The 14,753-nt window shown below is 42.4% G+C and overlaps 1 protein-coding gene across 4 annotated transcripts; it reads right to left on the reverse strand.

The window, feature by feature from the left end:
• Positions 1-213: 213 nt before the first annotated feature.
• Positions 214-13,435, reverse strand: GJA3 (gap junction protein alpha 3). 4 transcript variants are annotated; one of them, XM_063149000.1, is made up of 4 exons: positions 13,299-13,435; positions 11,815-11,892; positions 11,502-11,603; positions 214-6,874 (listed from the first exon to the last, which is right to left on the reverse strand). In XM_063149000.1, the coding sequence occupies exon 4, from the start codon at positions 6,855-6,857 to the stop codon at positions 5,316-5,318; it is 1,542 nt and encodes a 513-aa protein (XP_063005070.1). In that variant the 5' UTR covers positions 6,858-6,874; positions 11,502-11,603; positions 11,815-11,892; positions 13,299-13,435; the 3' UTR covers positions 214-5,315. The 4 variants fall into 4 exon arrangements, with proteins under 4 accessions (XP_063005070.1, XP_063005072.1, XP_063005071.1 ...); XM_063149002.1 differs by lacking the exon at positions 11,502-11,603; XM_063149001.1 differs by lacking the exon at positions 13,299-13,435 and having other exon boundaries at positions 11,513-11,603; positions 11,815-13,120.
• Between the last annotated feature and the right edge of the window lie 1,318 nt (positions 13,436-14,753).

Below are 14,753 nucleotides of genomic sequence, written 5' to 3' on the forward strand. Positions count from 1 at the left end.
TGTGAACTTCCTTTGAAGCCACTGGGAGTTCTGCAGGGAGACAGGTTTCAGCATCCAGTTTTCCAAGAGATGCAGTTCAGTGAGCACTTCACACGATGAAGGAAAGCAGCAGTGTAAATGATAAAGGGAGGGAGCTTACTCTTCTGTCTTACTCTTAGTATTTTAAAAGACCATCTACACAATCATGAAAATTTAATCTAGAAGAGACAATGCTGTGGTACAAAAAGTTTATTTAGTCACAATTTTGTAAACATATGAGGTAAATTAACATTTACATCAACCTTCTTCTTACAGAATTTAATATACAAGGCACTTCTCAGAAGACAGTACTGTTTGCTGGTTTTATTGTTACTACAAGTTCCTGACTGCCCAGAAAACTTGCTATGTTTATTGTCAGATTCCGTCATGTAAAAGACAAACATGTGGAAAGCAACAAGAAAGTTCTGAGTAAGTTTTCTTATGCATTAGAACCCTTTAACTATGAGAAACAGTGGCAATGCAAATAGCAATGTACTCTCCACCTTAAAATATGCTCACACATCTTGCATAACTCTTCAAGAACTGAAAGCTCTAGAATTAGATTGGCATCTTACAGCAAACTTAAAATGCAAATCTACAATTTCTTTAATACACCAGTGTTTTTAGTTTATGCAAAGAGTCCCATTGCCTTTAATGGTCTTATTTGCAAAAGTTAAAATAACTTGCATGAAATTGTATTTGCAGGCTCAGAACCATATTTTTGCCTAGAAAGCAAAACATTTAATTTATTTTTTGTAAAATCTTATACAGTGTAAGAGTGCAGTGTTTATTCACAAGTACTTTGTTTGGAATTTTAAACCAGGCTGTAAATTTAGCTCGTAAAGGACATATGTCACAGCAAATTTTTGTCATTGAAGCTCTAAACACACAGGAAGGCATATGAACAAGAGTGAGCCTTAGTTTATTTGGCAATAATTGAATTCATGATGAAATTTTTTTCCCCCTTGGTGTGCTCCCTATATATCCAATGCCCATATTTTAATTGCACAGAGAAAGCTGATATTATGCATCAGTGATCAGGTTAAATTTAATGGTACTGCCTTATGTCTGAAGAGTTCCTGTGTTATAGTAAGACATTTCTCTCATGTTTAACACATTGGCAGAGTCATTCTTTTACTTCTTATACAAATGTAAACTTAGAAAGCAGTTTATTTCATCCAAATGTGCAATCTGAAATCAAAAACTGAATGTAAACTTCAGAAAATCAAAATTGCAAGAGCACACTTTTCAGAAGAATCAAAGTAAAACATTTGGAATTTTAAAAAAACCCAGCCTGTTCAAATCCATGGTGTTAGTATCTGTACAAAACAAAAAGACCTGGGGGCTCAACACTCTGCTCCTGCAGACTGCTGTCATCCACATGAACGCAGGGGAATACAACAGTTTGGAGCAGCTGAGGAGGTGGTCCCATGACTAACCAAAGAAGGACCTAAATAGTGATCTGATTTTTAAACCTTGCTTTTATTATTTTACTGATCCTACACTTATGTATTCATACCATAAAATAATCTTAAGAGCTGCAAATGTCAGACATTTAATTAGCTCTAAGTGCCTTGTTGAACAACAAATATACTGCAAAAGGAGTAGTACATCATACACCTGGTAACTTGTTCAAAGAGTATCTTTTTTCAGTTTTCTTTTCCATAGCTTACCTCAGCACACTTTTTAACTTCAAGTAAGAGAGAGAACAAGTCTTCCCACAATTATTCTACTCAAAGAGCAAAAATTAGTAGTTTGTTTTTTTTTTTTCAGTCTGCTTAATATCGGGCATGATTCTGTTCTACTTCTGCTTTTGTGATAACTTACCTACTGGTTTTGTATCTTAGCTGTGCACTTGAGGTCTTTCAGAATTGTGTTTGAACAGCCATATGACTGGGCTAAATCAGGGTATCGCCTGCTTCCAGTTCCCATGAAACTTTCTAATTAATTGACATGAAAGAGTCAACAACTTAGAAATTAGCAGATAATTTTTGCCAATAGACTCTATTCTGCAAGTCAATGGATGTTTGTACATATTTTCTAGAACTGTGCAATTCTGCACAGAATTCAGCACTTGACTCACAGGACGTTGAATTCAGTGATCGTTCATGAGTAAAGACTGAAGTCCTCAAAATTGGCCACACCAGTAAGATTTTTCTTTCAACAAATCTGAATCCAGGTGTGATGCAGCAACTACAAGCAGTTGTAAGCACTAAGGAGGAGTTCTGCCAAAACAGTTACCTGGGCTTAAATGAAGAAACAGTTACTGGACTCCAAATGAAACTGCAGGCAATGAAGAGGCGCGACGCTGCATAGTTACGTGATGGAACTTAAGCTGATCTTAAAAGCGCAACCTGTGAGTTGTAGCTTTGCTTTCTCAGACCAGGACTGCCTGGATGCAGAGGCTGCTCTCTCAGACTTCTCTTAGGGGTTGCAATAGAGTTACATTTCTCCCCCCGAGCTTCACCTAACAGGAAAAACCATCTTTTAGAGCTTTCCAGTAGTTACTCTGGCTGAAAATACCATATATTCCACAAAAGCAGCTGAACTTTCTGCAGGTCTAACCACACACATTAACTTGAAAAGGTCAGCCTAGGTCTCAGTTGACCCTAAGTTAAATCCATCTCTCTTACTATTTTTTATATACAATATGGATGCAATCCTGCAGGACACACTCTGTGAGGGTAGAACTAAAGTAAGGGCTGCAAGATGCAGAGCCCCATCAAACATCATCAGTTTTGCTCTCAGGAAGTGATATTTAAAAGCACACATTCCAGGTGGTCGGGTTTATATAAATACACTCCAGAAAGATTTGGACTTCATTCTTCAGAAACACAGAACAAAGGAAAATGTAGCCCATAAACTCCAATGTACTAAAACACAGAGATGCATATATTGCATTATTTCAGCAATGTAGTTAACTGGCATTTATCAAAACTTACAAAACTGCTACTATAGATGCTAGTAAATCTTAAAATTTTGAATCATAATCTCTGTTTGCATCTAGGCAACTTCATCGACTTTAGTCTATGTTTAGCATAGTTGCATGGATACAATAGAAAGCAGAACTTGGCTTTTAGTTTTCTTGCAGAAAATGTTTTTATGGCTTGTAACACAGAAAATCCACGAGAGAATGCCTGAAGCTGAATACTGAATAATAAATATCTTTACTGTACTACTACACATCGACTTTTAATGCAGTGGCTGCCCTAAAGATCCATGGAAGCAGAAAGACTTCTCCTCACCTGGTTCAACACAAGCAGGACAAGGAAGTCATGAGACAACATGCCCAAAGCTTGCAGAACTGTGCTTCTGATCATAAGAAGCTCATTGTGACTACTCAGAAAGCAGTAAAAATGTTTAATCTTGTGTGGTGGGAATATATTTTGACTGTTGAATAAAATAAGCATGCTCAGGAAAACATTTAACACCAGAAATAACTGGTAATGTGAACTACTTGCTACAGGTTGACCCTGCTTTGCCTGAGAAAGGACTGCACTGCCAGGCCAAACACTTGGAAGATGCAAAGGGTTATCCCAGTGTGTTTGATTGCTCTTTTCCAGTTACAGTACGCTGGATTTATAGCAGCAACAGGACTGACTCCAAGCTTTAGTTCTTTTGGATTTTGCTTAGAACAGAAGCTGGGCTTAATTCTGTATTCCTTTTGTACAGAAACTCTTCTGAGCCTATTCAGGCATGCAGAATTCTAACATCTTGTTTAGGAGGGAATAAAGGACAAAGCCTGTTGAAAGGGAAGATGCACCTTAGAAAAAAAACCCTAGTACTTTCCTTCACCCATTTTTAAGGGACATGCACATTTTTCAAAAGCAGGATTTCAATGTCTTTTCTAAGGCCCAAAATCTAAATTTCTTCTGGCTCCCAAAACTTCATGGGAATGTTAGTCTTGTTTGAATAAGGCCTGCAAGATCCACTCCCAAATCTTGCTCTTTGTTAAACTGAACGGAAATTCTGAAAGTGACTTCAGTTGGATTCAGACCCTTCAGCCACCACATTGCCCAGATATTTTAGCCACTTTATCTGCAATACAATCTTATCTAAGTCTGTTTTCACTGACCTAAAGACACTACAGATTGATGTTAAAGGGTACACAACAGGGAATAATGTTGATTTGGGAATTTCACCATTAGTAAGTTTTTTTCCTCTTACATTTTCTTGTAAGATCAAAGATCAAACTAAAATTATTAAGTACACAGTCAAGTAACTTTAAGCCTACAGATTATTCTCAAAATGTTCAAATACTCAAAAATAAGCACTCAAGTTCACTTCTAAAAAGCATTTTTCCAACAAACTTATGCTGATATCTAACAGTCTAAAATGCAGAGCTGTACTTTATCCTAATTGTCTGTCCATGGGCAATGTATGGAGCCACATGTGTATTGAAATCATAATCCTCGCTTTCTGAAGAGAAATTGTTCTGTGTAATAATTTCCAAGGTGTGGTTTGAATTCCTGTCCTCCTGTAAGCAATTTTAGAAGTCAGCTAAAATTATAGTCAAACATGCTCAAACATATTCGCAGGCTTATAAACATGGTGTGATCATGGTTGGCAAACACTGGATAGAAGGTCAAACTGAACACTTCCTAAGAGGTCAAGAGTGAAAAAAAAAATTATGGAAAAAAGAACTTCAAAAACCCTATTCCAGGGGTTCCCTAAACTTTGCCTGGCCGAGGACTGCATCGGTGACTTGCCACGAACACAAAGGCTCATAAGGCACGTTATGTGGAAGAAACTGAGTTACCTTTGGCAAGCTGGTCCGTACACACTACAGGTGCCAAGAGGCAATATACCACCCTGATGTTTGCCATAGGGTTAAGTAAGATTTAAGAGGAAGAAAGTAAGTCATTGCATCTGCTCATGTAGAGCTTCTGGGAAAGAGCTGAAGTGAAGGCAAGGGCAGGAGGGAGAGGACAGCCAGGTGCACGGGCACCAGGGATATTAACATTTTTCTCACATGGAAGTCAGCCTCAGGGCACACGACCAGCTACCATCACCACCTGTAATCTGTGCAGGCCTCCCCTACAGCTGCCCTTGAGGGATCTGCTGTGAACATGAAGGAAAGCGGGACTGGTCCCCTGGCCCACGGGCTGCGCTTCGGTCACCCCTGACCTATTAGAAGATGTTGATAATTTTCCCCACTACAACTCACAGAGTGCAAAAACAGCAAGCGTCTAAGTTTGAAGCCCAGGCCTCCTCACCCACGCCAGGCCTGGCCTCCCCAGGCAGCTCCCCTGCCCACTCCGCCTTCCAGCACCCGCTCCCCGAGCAGGGCGACCGCCTCACACGGCCAGGTCGTCTGACCGGGCTCTGCAGCTGCTCGACTTACTGGCCCTGCTCAGGCGCCGCGTGTCTACGAGCAGCGGCGGCTCGTGCATCTCCACCGTGGTGCAGGCGGCCGACACGGGCCGTGCTCCCGACAGCTCCACCTCGCCCTCCACATCCCACTTGCTGCCGCTCGCCCCGCTCAGGCTGGTGCTGCTGCCGCTGTTGGCTGCGGCGATGGGCAGCACGGCCGGGGGTGGGAGTAGCTGCTCCAGTGGCTCTTCCTGCTCAGGAAGGGGATGCCGGACGCTGCTGGGGGTAGAGGAACCTGCCGAGCTGGAGGAAACCTTCCCCTGCTGCTCAGCTGCCATGTTGACCCAGTTCTGCTCAGATGTCAGGGCACGGCTGCCGCTGTTGAAGTAGTTGATGACGGCTGGCGTGGGCGTGGGTATGGGGGTCGGGATGGTGACGGGAGTGGAGATGGGTGTGGGAGTGACAGCGCGGTGCCTCTCCTCAGGAACTTGTGGAGCAGCGGGGTAGCTTGCCATGGACGTCGCGTTGGAGGGGGGCCGCGGCCTTGGAGCAGCTGTAGCGTAGTACGATGCCATGGTCACTGGGGCCAGCAGCGGTGTGACAGCACGGGTGTCAGGCAGAACAGGGGCCGGCGTGGCAGTCGTGACCACCACAGGTGGTGCTGGCGGTGGCAGGGAAACAGGTTTGGACTCCCCTGTTACCATAACTGGCGTCATTGTTGCGACAGGCATCTCTAGGATGTACTGACTCGTCATGCCCTGCTTAAGCTTCTTCCACCCCAGGTGATATATCTCAAGCATGTTCAGCAGCAGGGAGACTGAGGCCACCACCAACATGAAGATGATGAAGATTGTCTTCTCAGTGGGCCTCGAGATGAAGCAGTCCACAGTGTGCGGACAAGGTGAGCGGCTGCACTGGTAAACCGGCTTTAGCTCGAAGCCATATAGGAAGTACTGGCCCACAATGAAGCCCACCTCAAACAGTGTCTTGAATATGATATTGAAGACATAAGTACGGAGCAAGGCACCTCCCATACGGATTCTACCACGTTCATCACGGATTGGGAGCTTCTCCTTCCCCCTTTTGACAATAGGTTGATCTTTGACGTTATTGCTGCCTCCTCCACCACCGCTGCCAGATGCTGCTGCTGCTACTGGGTAGTTGCCATCTTTGCTGCTCCCCTTCTTTTTCAGCTCCTCCTTCTCTTTCCTCTTCTCCTCCATGCGTACAATGTGCAGGACATGGCCCAGGTAGATGAGGGTTGGAGTGGAGACAAAAATGATCTGCAGCACCCAGAAGCGGATGTGAGAAATGGGGAAGGCTTTGTCATAGCAAACATTTTCGCAACCAGGTTGCTGAGTGTTGCATGTAAAGTCCGACTGCTCGTCTCCCCAGACCTCCTCAGCAGCAGCCCCCAGCACCAGGATCCTGAAGATAAACAGTACCGTCAGCCAAACCTTGCCAATAACCGTGGAGTGCTCCTGCGCATTCTCTAACAGTCTCCCCAGAAAGCTCCAGTCACCCATTGCTTCAGATTTCTAACCTACAACAAGAACATCAGAGCAATTAGAGCAATGTTAAAACATCTTGGAATTGCACAGCACGGGGGGAGAACAGATTGATCCCAGACAAATGATATTTCTTATCTTGCTTTTGCAGAATATTGCACACATACATTAAGAACTAGATAACCCTGAGACCTCACAAGCACAGGCTTTGGTAAGCACAGAAGGGAGATGTTTAAAATGATCTCACAGAGCCCATACAGGCCTATACACAACTGGTAAGAGGATTTGTAAGTTAGAATTTCTACCAGATTTAAATATTTAAAATAACATTATTTCTGTTTCCTCTGTCTGAGATGGCTCTATCTGCTCCTGCTTTTATTTAGAAAAGAACAGGTAGAAACCAGATCAATTAAACAGAATAAGGCTGCTATTAATGCAACTGCACTGGTATCCTGAGTGTGATGCTAAGTTTGCCCAACTGTAATAATTTTATTGTTATCAGAACTTATTTATTCCAGCAATCAGGAAGTTAGTAATGGGTCTCTGCTATTTTCAAACTGTACAAACACAGAAAAACGATTACTCAAAACCAATGGAATTTACAGTTGGATTTTGGAATTTGTACAACTCAACAAGCATGTTCTCAAAGCCTAATCATATTTGAATTTATTTTTAAAAAACCCCAGACATTTTAATAACTTCAAATATTGGGAAGAATGACAAATTCTGCACAAGGAATGGTGAAAAGGTTTCTGTGCTATTTCCCCTACTGTCCTGGCAGTTTGTGTTACTGAACCATAACTACTGCAACATCATTAAAACCAAACAAAACAAAACAAAAAACCAAAACAACAAACTCAAGGTCACTTCAGCAACTATAATACAGATATTTTCTTGGAAAAAAACAGAATTACATCCTATGACCTTATTTCTGCGACAAACAACTGGCATATATTCTCAGCAGTTTCCACCAATTCATGCATGATGGGCCTCCCAAGTCCAATTCTAGGCAGAGACACAATTGCTGATTTGGAAAGGCTTAAAGTGTGAGATTTTTTTTTAATATCAGATTCCTCACAAGCTTCCTCCAATTGAGAAACAAGAGAAAACTCCTGGTATCACTTCTCTTATCCTTGGCCTGTTCCTAACGGGATTATATGTAAGAATACTGGAATATATATAGGTGCAATTCATTCCCCAAATAAACTCACTTCTATATTTTATATATCAACCTTCAACTAAAAACAAAATTAAAAAATTTCCTTTCAGCTAACTTCAATACCTTCAGAAATACTTGTATCATAATTGTAATTCAGATTTAACAATTTGCATAGAGTAAAAACCACTATCAGAAAAGTAAATATCTTCTTGTTTAAAAATCTTAGAATATTTTTATATAACTTAATTACATCTTACTATGCTTATACTTCTTATCCAAACACCTGGGTGTCTTACAATTCCTGAGGAAAAAAAGTTGTTCATGGCTACAGCTAGGAATTTACCACAGAAGAAGTGTACTATCCTCATCATTATACAAATGTAATTTCCAGCAATTATGTCACTGGTTTTCCAAAATAAGTACTTCCAAAGTCTGTCCTGAACTTCTTTCAGGCTTTTAGTTAGGCAATGAAAGAAATAAAATTTATTTAAGGTACTTTTTTATAACTTGATTTTACTGTGAGGCAATGAAATACCTGTAACTGTAGAGCAGTATGCTTTCATACAAAAAGCAACAACACACCCATTAGTATTTTGCAGTTCTATAAATCCTGGAATACCAACTCATTTTTCATCACACTAAGTTAATTTAATAAAAACTCCCCCTAAAAATACATCTTTGATATTCTTCAAAAATGCATTCCCTTTAATACAAGTGAATTCTTTTTCCAATATAAAATGATAAACCAGAAACTGTACTAACAACAAAATACTGATTTTGTGTATGTTCCCTGTCCTGAAATATTTTTTTTTAATTCAGATTATTTTTGAAAAGTGTATTTTTTCTCCTCTTAAAAGAGTAGCCCAAAGCTGAAAAAATTTTGTTATAGTATTTTCATAGTCTTAATTAAGTATGTTTATATTACTTTAAAATTTAACCATCCATCTTAATGTTGTAAGGTTTAAAATATTTTGGATGGTTAAGTAATTTTAATCTTGACAAATAATAATTTTTACAGCAGTAATGAATTAATTTTATATTTTTTTTTACTCAAAATCACTTGAAGATATACCCAGTTTAATTCCAGCTTTGAAGAGAACTAAACTGTTGTTCAGGTATGTTCTCATTATGAGTGGGAAAATGTAGGAAAAGCAAAATAAATAATGTGATATTTAATGGATTAAAGAAGCTTAGCATAAACCCAAGTTTATTATTTCCTTTCTCTGCTATACTTTGCATTATTCTGTGCCTCTCAGTTCAATACTCTCTGCCTCACTCTTTATTTTCCATCCAGATAAAACAAAATAGGCAGCTCAGGTACTGAGCAGGCAATGATGTCTACAATGAAAACAGGATGTTTTGTGCTTTTCTGAGAATTTATCTAGTGATTACCAGAAGAACATTAACAATTTTTAGAAGTTAAAATGACAAATAATAAATCCATCTAACTTAATCATTCTCCAATCACTAACACTATTCAAGAGTTTTTTTCTTTTTACTACAGGTCAGCAATGCCCAGGCTGAGTTAATTCAGGACACCACACACATGACACAATGCACTTCTCAGAGGATACACGTAAAAAAAGCTATTTTAGTGCTTACATTAGCTATAATATTTATTTCTGTGTATTAGAGTGCAAATTCATCCTGCACACCAAGACAAAGTGTTTAAACCATGAGCAGACACTTCACAGCATCTCAGCTGCACAGAGGTGAAAAGTCTCAGTGTACATCCAAGTATGAATTGCAGCAACTGCTGCCATCACCACAAATGTGTCTTGTCCATAGTACATAAATACTGGAAGGATATTTTTTTCCAAGGGCAATGCAAAGTTACATATCTCCACAGGCTGGAGAGTTCCCAGAAATCCAAGTCCTGTGTCTTTCTTCACTGCCAATATATTCTTCAGTAAGCAATTCTTAAGGCCAATGTAACTCATCCTAAAATCACACCAACAACTGCAAAGGGGTGGCTTGATACAAATCATTATTAAATCACATTAAATGAAAACAGAAAGTTCACAATGCTCAGAGAATGTTTGATTTTTCCCTAGTGAGTTCAAGAATACCTATGTCTAAATTTAAACAGCCACAACTCAATATTTTAGCTGAGAATATCCCAAGCTTGCTTTTGTAGTATTACATAAAATTCAACTGTATAGAATTACTTTCAGTGCTACAAAGACAGGCAACTCTTAAGACCTAATCTTCAAAAAGGATTGTGAAAGGAGACATTTTTTCTTTTTGTGCTTGGAAAAAAATGCAGATTACGAAATGAAACATCTTTATCTGCATTTCATTATGTCCATGAATACCCACAAGGGAATGACAGAGAATCTGTCTCAGGAAACAATCTAATCCAACAGTATGAAAAGCAAGGACTTCATGAACCTTCATATCAGTTAATAAGAACTGGGAGTCTTGTATTATTTGGCGTATTCTGCTGTATTGTATTTCTTGTATTAGAAAATAATTCCTTTGAGACCACACTGAAAAATGGACACTCATAAAAATTGGCATGGCATTTAAGAATCAATGTTGTGTTATTAATTACTAGTTTAGTACATGCACAAACACACTTTGCACATAACAAAGAGAACAAGAAAGCAAGAATAAATTTTAGAAGCTGCAATGTCATATCTGTCCCTCTGCAGGAGAAGAATAATTATAATGTGACATTGACAAACTTTCCAGTTATTTTTATTTCTGATTATGTCACTGAAGAGGCTCATCACTATGTGTACTAGGTGTGCAAAATTCTGTTATTTATAAATTTACTCAACATGCACATATTTATGTATTTGTATACCCATATGAACACAAATAAGTACACAGCTGTACTACATATATTACCAGATTATGACACTTGATGTATTTATGATTTCGTTATACTGGTATATCCAAAAGACGTCCCATAACAAATATTTAGAAACTTAACAGATATCCTTGTCAGAATACAATTTCTTAAATTGGCCCACATTTCCATTAATTTCTTGTGACAGTCTAAACACTCGGAATTTCGATTTTTTCTTCAAAATTATATCTGCTTTATAAAGCAGTATGACAAAAAAAAAAAAGCTGTGAAAACAACTTGCAATATTTACTTTGTTTTTACACCAAACAATCAGCAATCTCCACCACTACCAGGTTCTTAACTTTGCTAACTTAAATGAGACAAAAGCAGTCATCCTGCAGAAAGTCTGCAGCGTGACCACGTACTTCCAGACAAACTGGCATATGTGCGGGCACGGAATGAGCTACTATTATTTCCAGTGAAACTTCATGGCTTTTGGCCATGTACATGTATATGAAGCACAATGGTGAGTGTTGCATAAATCACTATAGAAGTTTCACAGTTCATTTTGTAAACTTCTTTCAACAAGGATTTGAAAAATACCTTTCTTCATGCTCCCAGTGTCATACTTTCAGACACATCTATCACCACTCTCATTGTATTTTAAACACCTGTTAAAAATTAATTCCTTAACTGATCTTGTTATTACCTTGAACTTACTTTACTGCTATGGAGCCTCCTCCTTACATCCGAAGCAAAACTTCTTTAGACTTCTTCTTGACTCCACTTGACCTCTGAGTGAAAGTTTGGCCTGAGTAAAGGAAAAGCGGGAGGAGTGCAGGGCTGAGCCCAGAGGAGAGCTACACCCCACCTGTTAAACTCCCCTCTACCCTGCTGGAGCCCCTGCCCTGGTTCATTAGCTACAGGAGAAAAACAGGAACAAAAAGCAACCCCTTTTCTCCCCCAGGATACTCAAATGCCATCTTAGAGCTCTAGGTGGGAAGGAAAAGACAGCGACTTACCAGTAAAGCTGAAAGGTGTGAAGGGTGTGGAGCTACCGGGGGACTGCGGAACAGCCGTGGAGCATGAGGGCAGCAGTCCTACATCCCGAGCGAGTGAAGCATGAATGAGACAGAGCTGTCAGGTGCCCACACGCCATCAGCCACACAGATGTAAAAACTGCGCCGTGAGGAGTGTCCCGCCCCCCGCCCCAGACACACAAAGGAAAGATGAGCCTTTCTGGCGTCCAAAGACTCAAGACCCTTTTTTACTGCAGAAAAGCAGAGACTCCAACATTTGAGTACCTGTCTGAGAGGACTTCAGGTAAGTTAAAGTAACTGCAAGGGAGACCCTGTTCAAACTCCTCAAAGTACACTTTTATACTATAGAAACAATTTAAATTTTTTTCCAGTTTCATTCTAAAATGTTCCAGCAGGATTCTCTCATTTACCTTTAAATAATAAATACCTCTAGTATCTCTGACTACTCAGTTCAATTCATTTTTCATACCTATGTCAGTATTTTAAAGACCTAACACAGTAAGGATTTCTAGTAACATGCCAGGCTTATATGTTTTCTTCAGTGAGTCAGCAACGAACCCAAAAATTTTTTGCATACAGGAAAAAAAAGGACACAAATGAAAAAACTTTTTTTGCTTATAACACTGGCAAATTTTTACTTCATCAAGCTTCATACCTTCCTAAGAATATTTATTCACCTCTATACTTTGCATCACTTGTGAGTCCTACGTGAACAAGTGAGTAACTGGCACGTTTTGGTAACTCTTGGACCAAAGATGTGAACAGAGTGAGGTAAATGCAGGGAGGCCACCTGGCCGTTTTCCCCACTATCAGTAGAAATTGTTCTTTCTACTGAAAGTAGATCAGTGTCAGTGGAACCCCAGAACCATCTCGGGTTATGCTTGTGAACTCCATCATTCTGCGCAGTACCGCTTACAACGCTGGAAGAAATTCTGGCTCTGCTTTATATATTCAAGTCTTAACTTTACTCCAAGTGCAAAACTGGCTGGAAATGCATATCAGTGTTCACAGGCTAGTGACAACTTTTAAGGAAGACATTACACGTGCCTACACAACCATCCTGGATATTAATACTTGTTACTTTGTCCTCCACTGCATCTTCTGAGGTACTTGGCGAGGTTTGGACACTTCTCCCTGCCACACCAGGCTCAGTTACCGTCCCGTCTGTGAACGCCGCTGCCTGCACACGGTTCCTGGGAGCGGCAGGGACAGCGGGACACTCGCGCCAGGGTCCCTCAGGAAGGCACTCAGAGCCGCAGGGGCCGCGACTGGCCCCTGCCACGACTCCTCCTCAGTAGGACGAGCAGGCTGGGCCCCGCCCTGCCCTTCCCTGGCGCCCATCCCACGGCCGGGGGACACGGCGAGCGGGCAGAGGCCCGGGCAGGCTCCCGCCGCCGGCGTGCCCGCGTCCCCTGTGCCGGCCCTGCCCGGCGGCGAGCGGCGCAGCCCAGGCCCGCTCTACTTACGCTTGGCGGGAGGAAGGCTTTGTAAAGCAGCAAGGGCGCGACTCCTTCCGAAGAGTCCGGGCGGAGACGGCGCATAGGTCGCTTAAGCGGGGGGAAGAGGCGCCCCCAAACTCGGCTGGGCTGTGGCAGAAGCGGCGGGGCGGGGCGGGCGGCGCCGGCAGCCCCTGCCCAGCGCCGTGCCCTGCGCCCTGCCTTCTGCACGGCCTGGTGCCCTGCCTGCTGCTGCCCGCCCAGCGCCGTGCCCTGCGCTTTGCCTTGTGCCCTGCGCTTTGCCTTGTGCCCTGCCTGCTGCTGCCCGCGCTCCCTGCCCGGCGCCGGCACCTCTGGCGGCCGCCCCGCAGCAGCCCCCGGGCACCCGGCCCTCCCTCTGCCCTCCCCTCCCCGCCTCCCGCCGCGGCTCCACACGGGACGGGCCGGGCCGGCAGCCCCTCTCCTCACCCGCGAGGCTCCAAGCGGATTGTCTCCCTGAATTTTAAAATGTTTGTCACTGTGCAGATGGCCCATCCCACCTCCGCGGGATTTCCTGGGGGATAAAAGAGTTTATTTCCCGCTGAGGACAGAAGCGCGAGAAAGCCCTCCCAGCACCGCCGGAGCCGCTGCCCGCTCGGAGGGCGCCGAGCCCCGGCCGCCGAATGCGCCGCCCTCCGTCAGGTGTCAGAGATACCTGAGCAAAAGGGGGGGAAAAAAGCCCAAAAGAACCGAACGGCTTCTTCACCAAAACCTGGGTTTTCTCTCTGAGAGCGGATAAACCTTGCAGGTGGTGCCTGTGTGTCCTGCATGGAAAGCCCCCCAAAGGGCTGCCAACCCCTTTTTTCTTTCCCTCAGACCCTTCCTCAGTCAGGATCAGCTATCAAGCTGTTGTTTGCAGAACTTTTGGAAAAAGAAAGAACAAAAAGCCCCCAAAACAGAGATCAGTTGTCACTGTTCTAAAAGTTATTATTTAAAAGTAGCTCTTGACATTTTCAGCGTAAGTACTCAAAAATCTTACTATCACCTATATTTTGGTTAGGCTTTCATGTGTTCTGTGGTGTTGCCCCAGGGGAAGGAAAACAGCCGCACAGCCTGGGCAGCATCTAAAGCAGAGTGGGAGGTGGTTCTGCTCAGAGCCGGTCCAGGGAGGTGACATCTCCCTTGCTGTTCTGCTCTCATCAGACCCCACCTGGAGTGCCTCGCCCAACCCAAGGGGCCCACACCATAAGGAGGATGTGGATCTGTTGGAGTGAGTCCAGAGGAGGGCCATGAAGATGATCGGGTGGCTGGAGCACTTATGAAAACAGGCTGAGAGAGTTAGGGCTATTCAGCCTGAAGAAAAGGGTGTAAGGAGACCATACAGGAGCCTTCCAGTTCCTAAACAAGCCTACAAGAAAGCCAAAGAGGAACTTGATACAAGGCCGTGTAGTGACTGGACAAGGGGGAAACTGAAAAGGAGTAGATTTTGATTAGATTTTAGGAAGA

Source organism: Melospiza melodia, chromosome 2 (assembly GCF_035770615.1).
Source record: "Melospiza melodia melodia isolate bMelMel2 chromosome 2, bMelMel2.pri, whole genome shotgun sequence".
Taxonomy (NCBI): Eukaryota; Metazoa; Chordata; class Aves; order Passeriformes; family Passerellidae; genus Melospiza; species Melospiza melodia.

Bases quoted from the DNA above. Each gene is read 5' to 3' on its own strand.
- GJA3 (XM_063149002.1), bottom strand. From the start codon at position 6,857: ATGGGTGACTGGAGCTTTCTGGGGAGACTGTTAGAGAATGCGCAGGAG.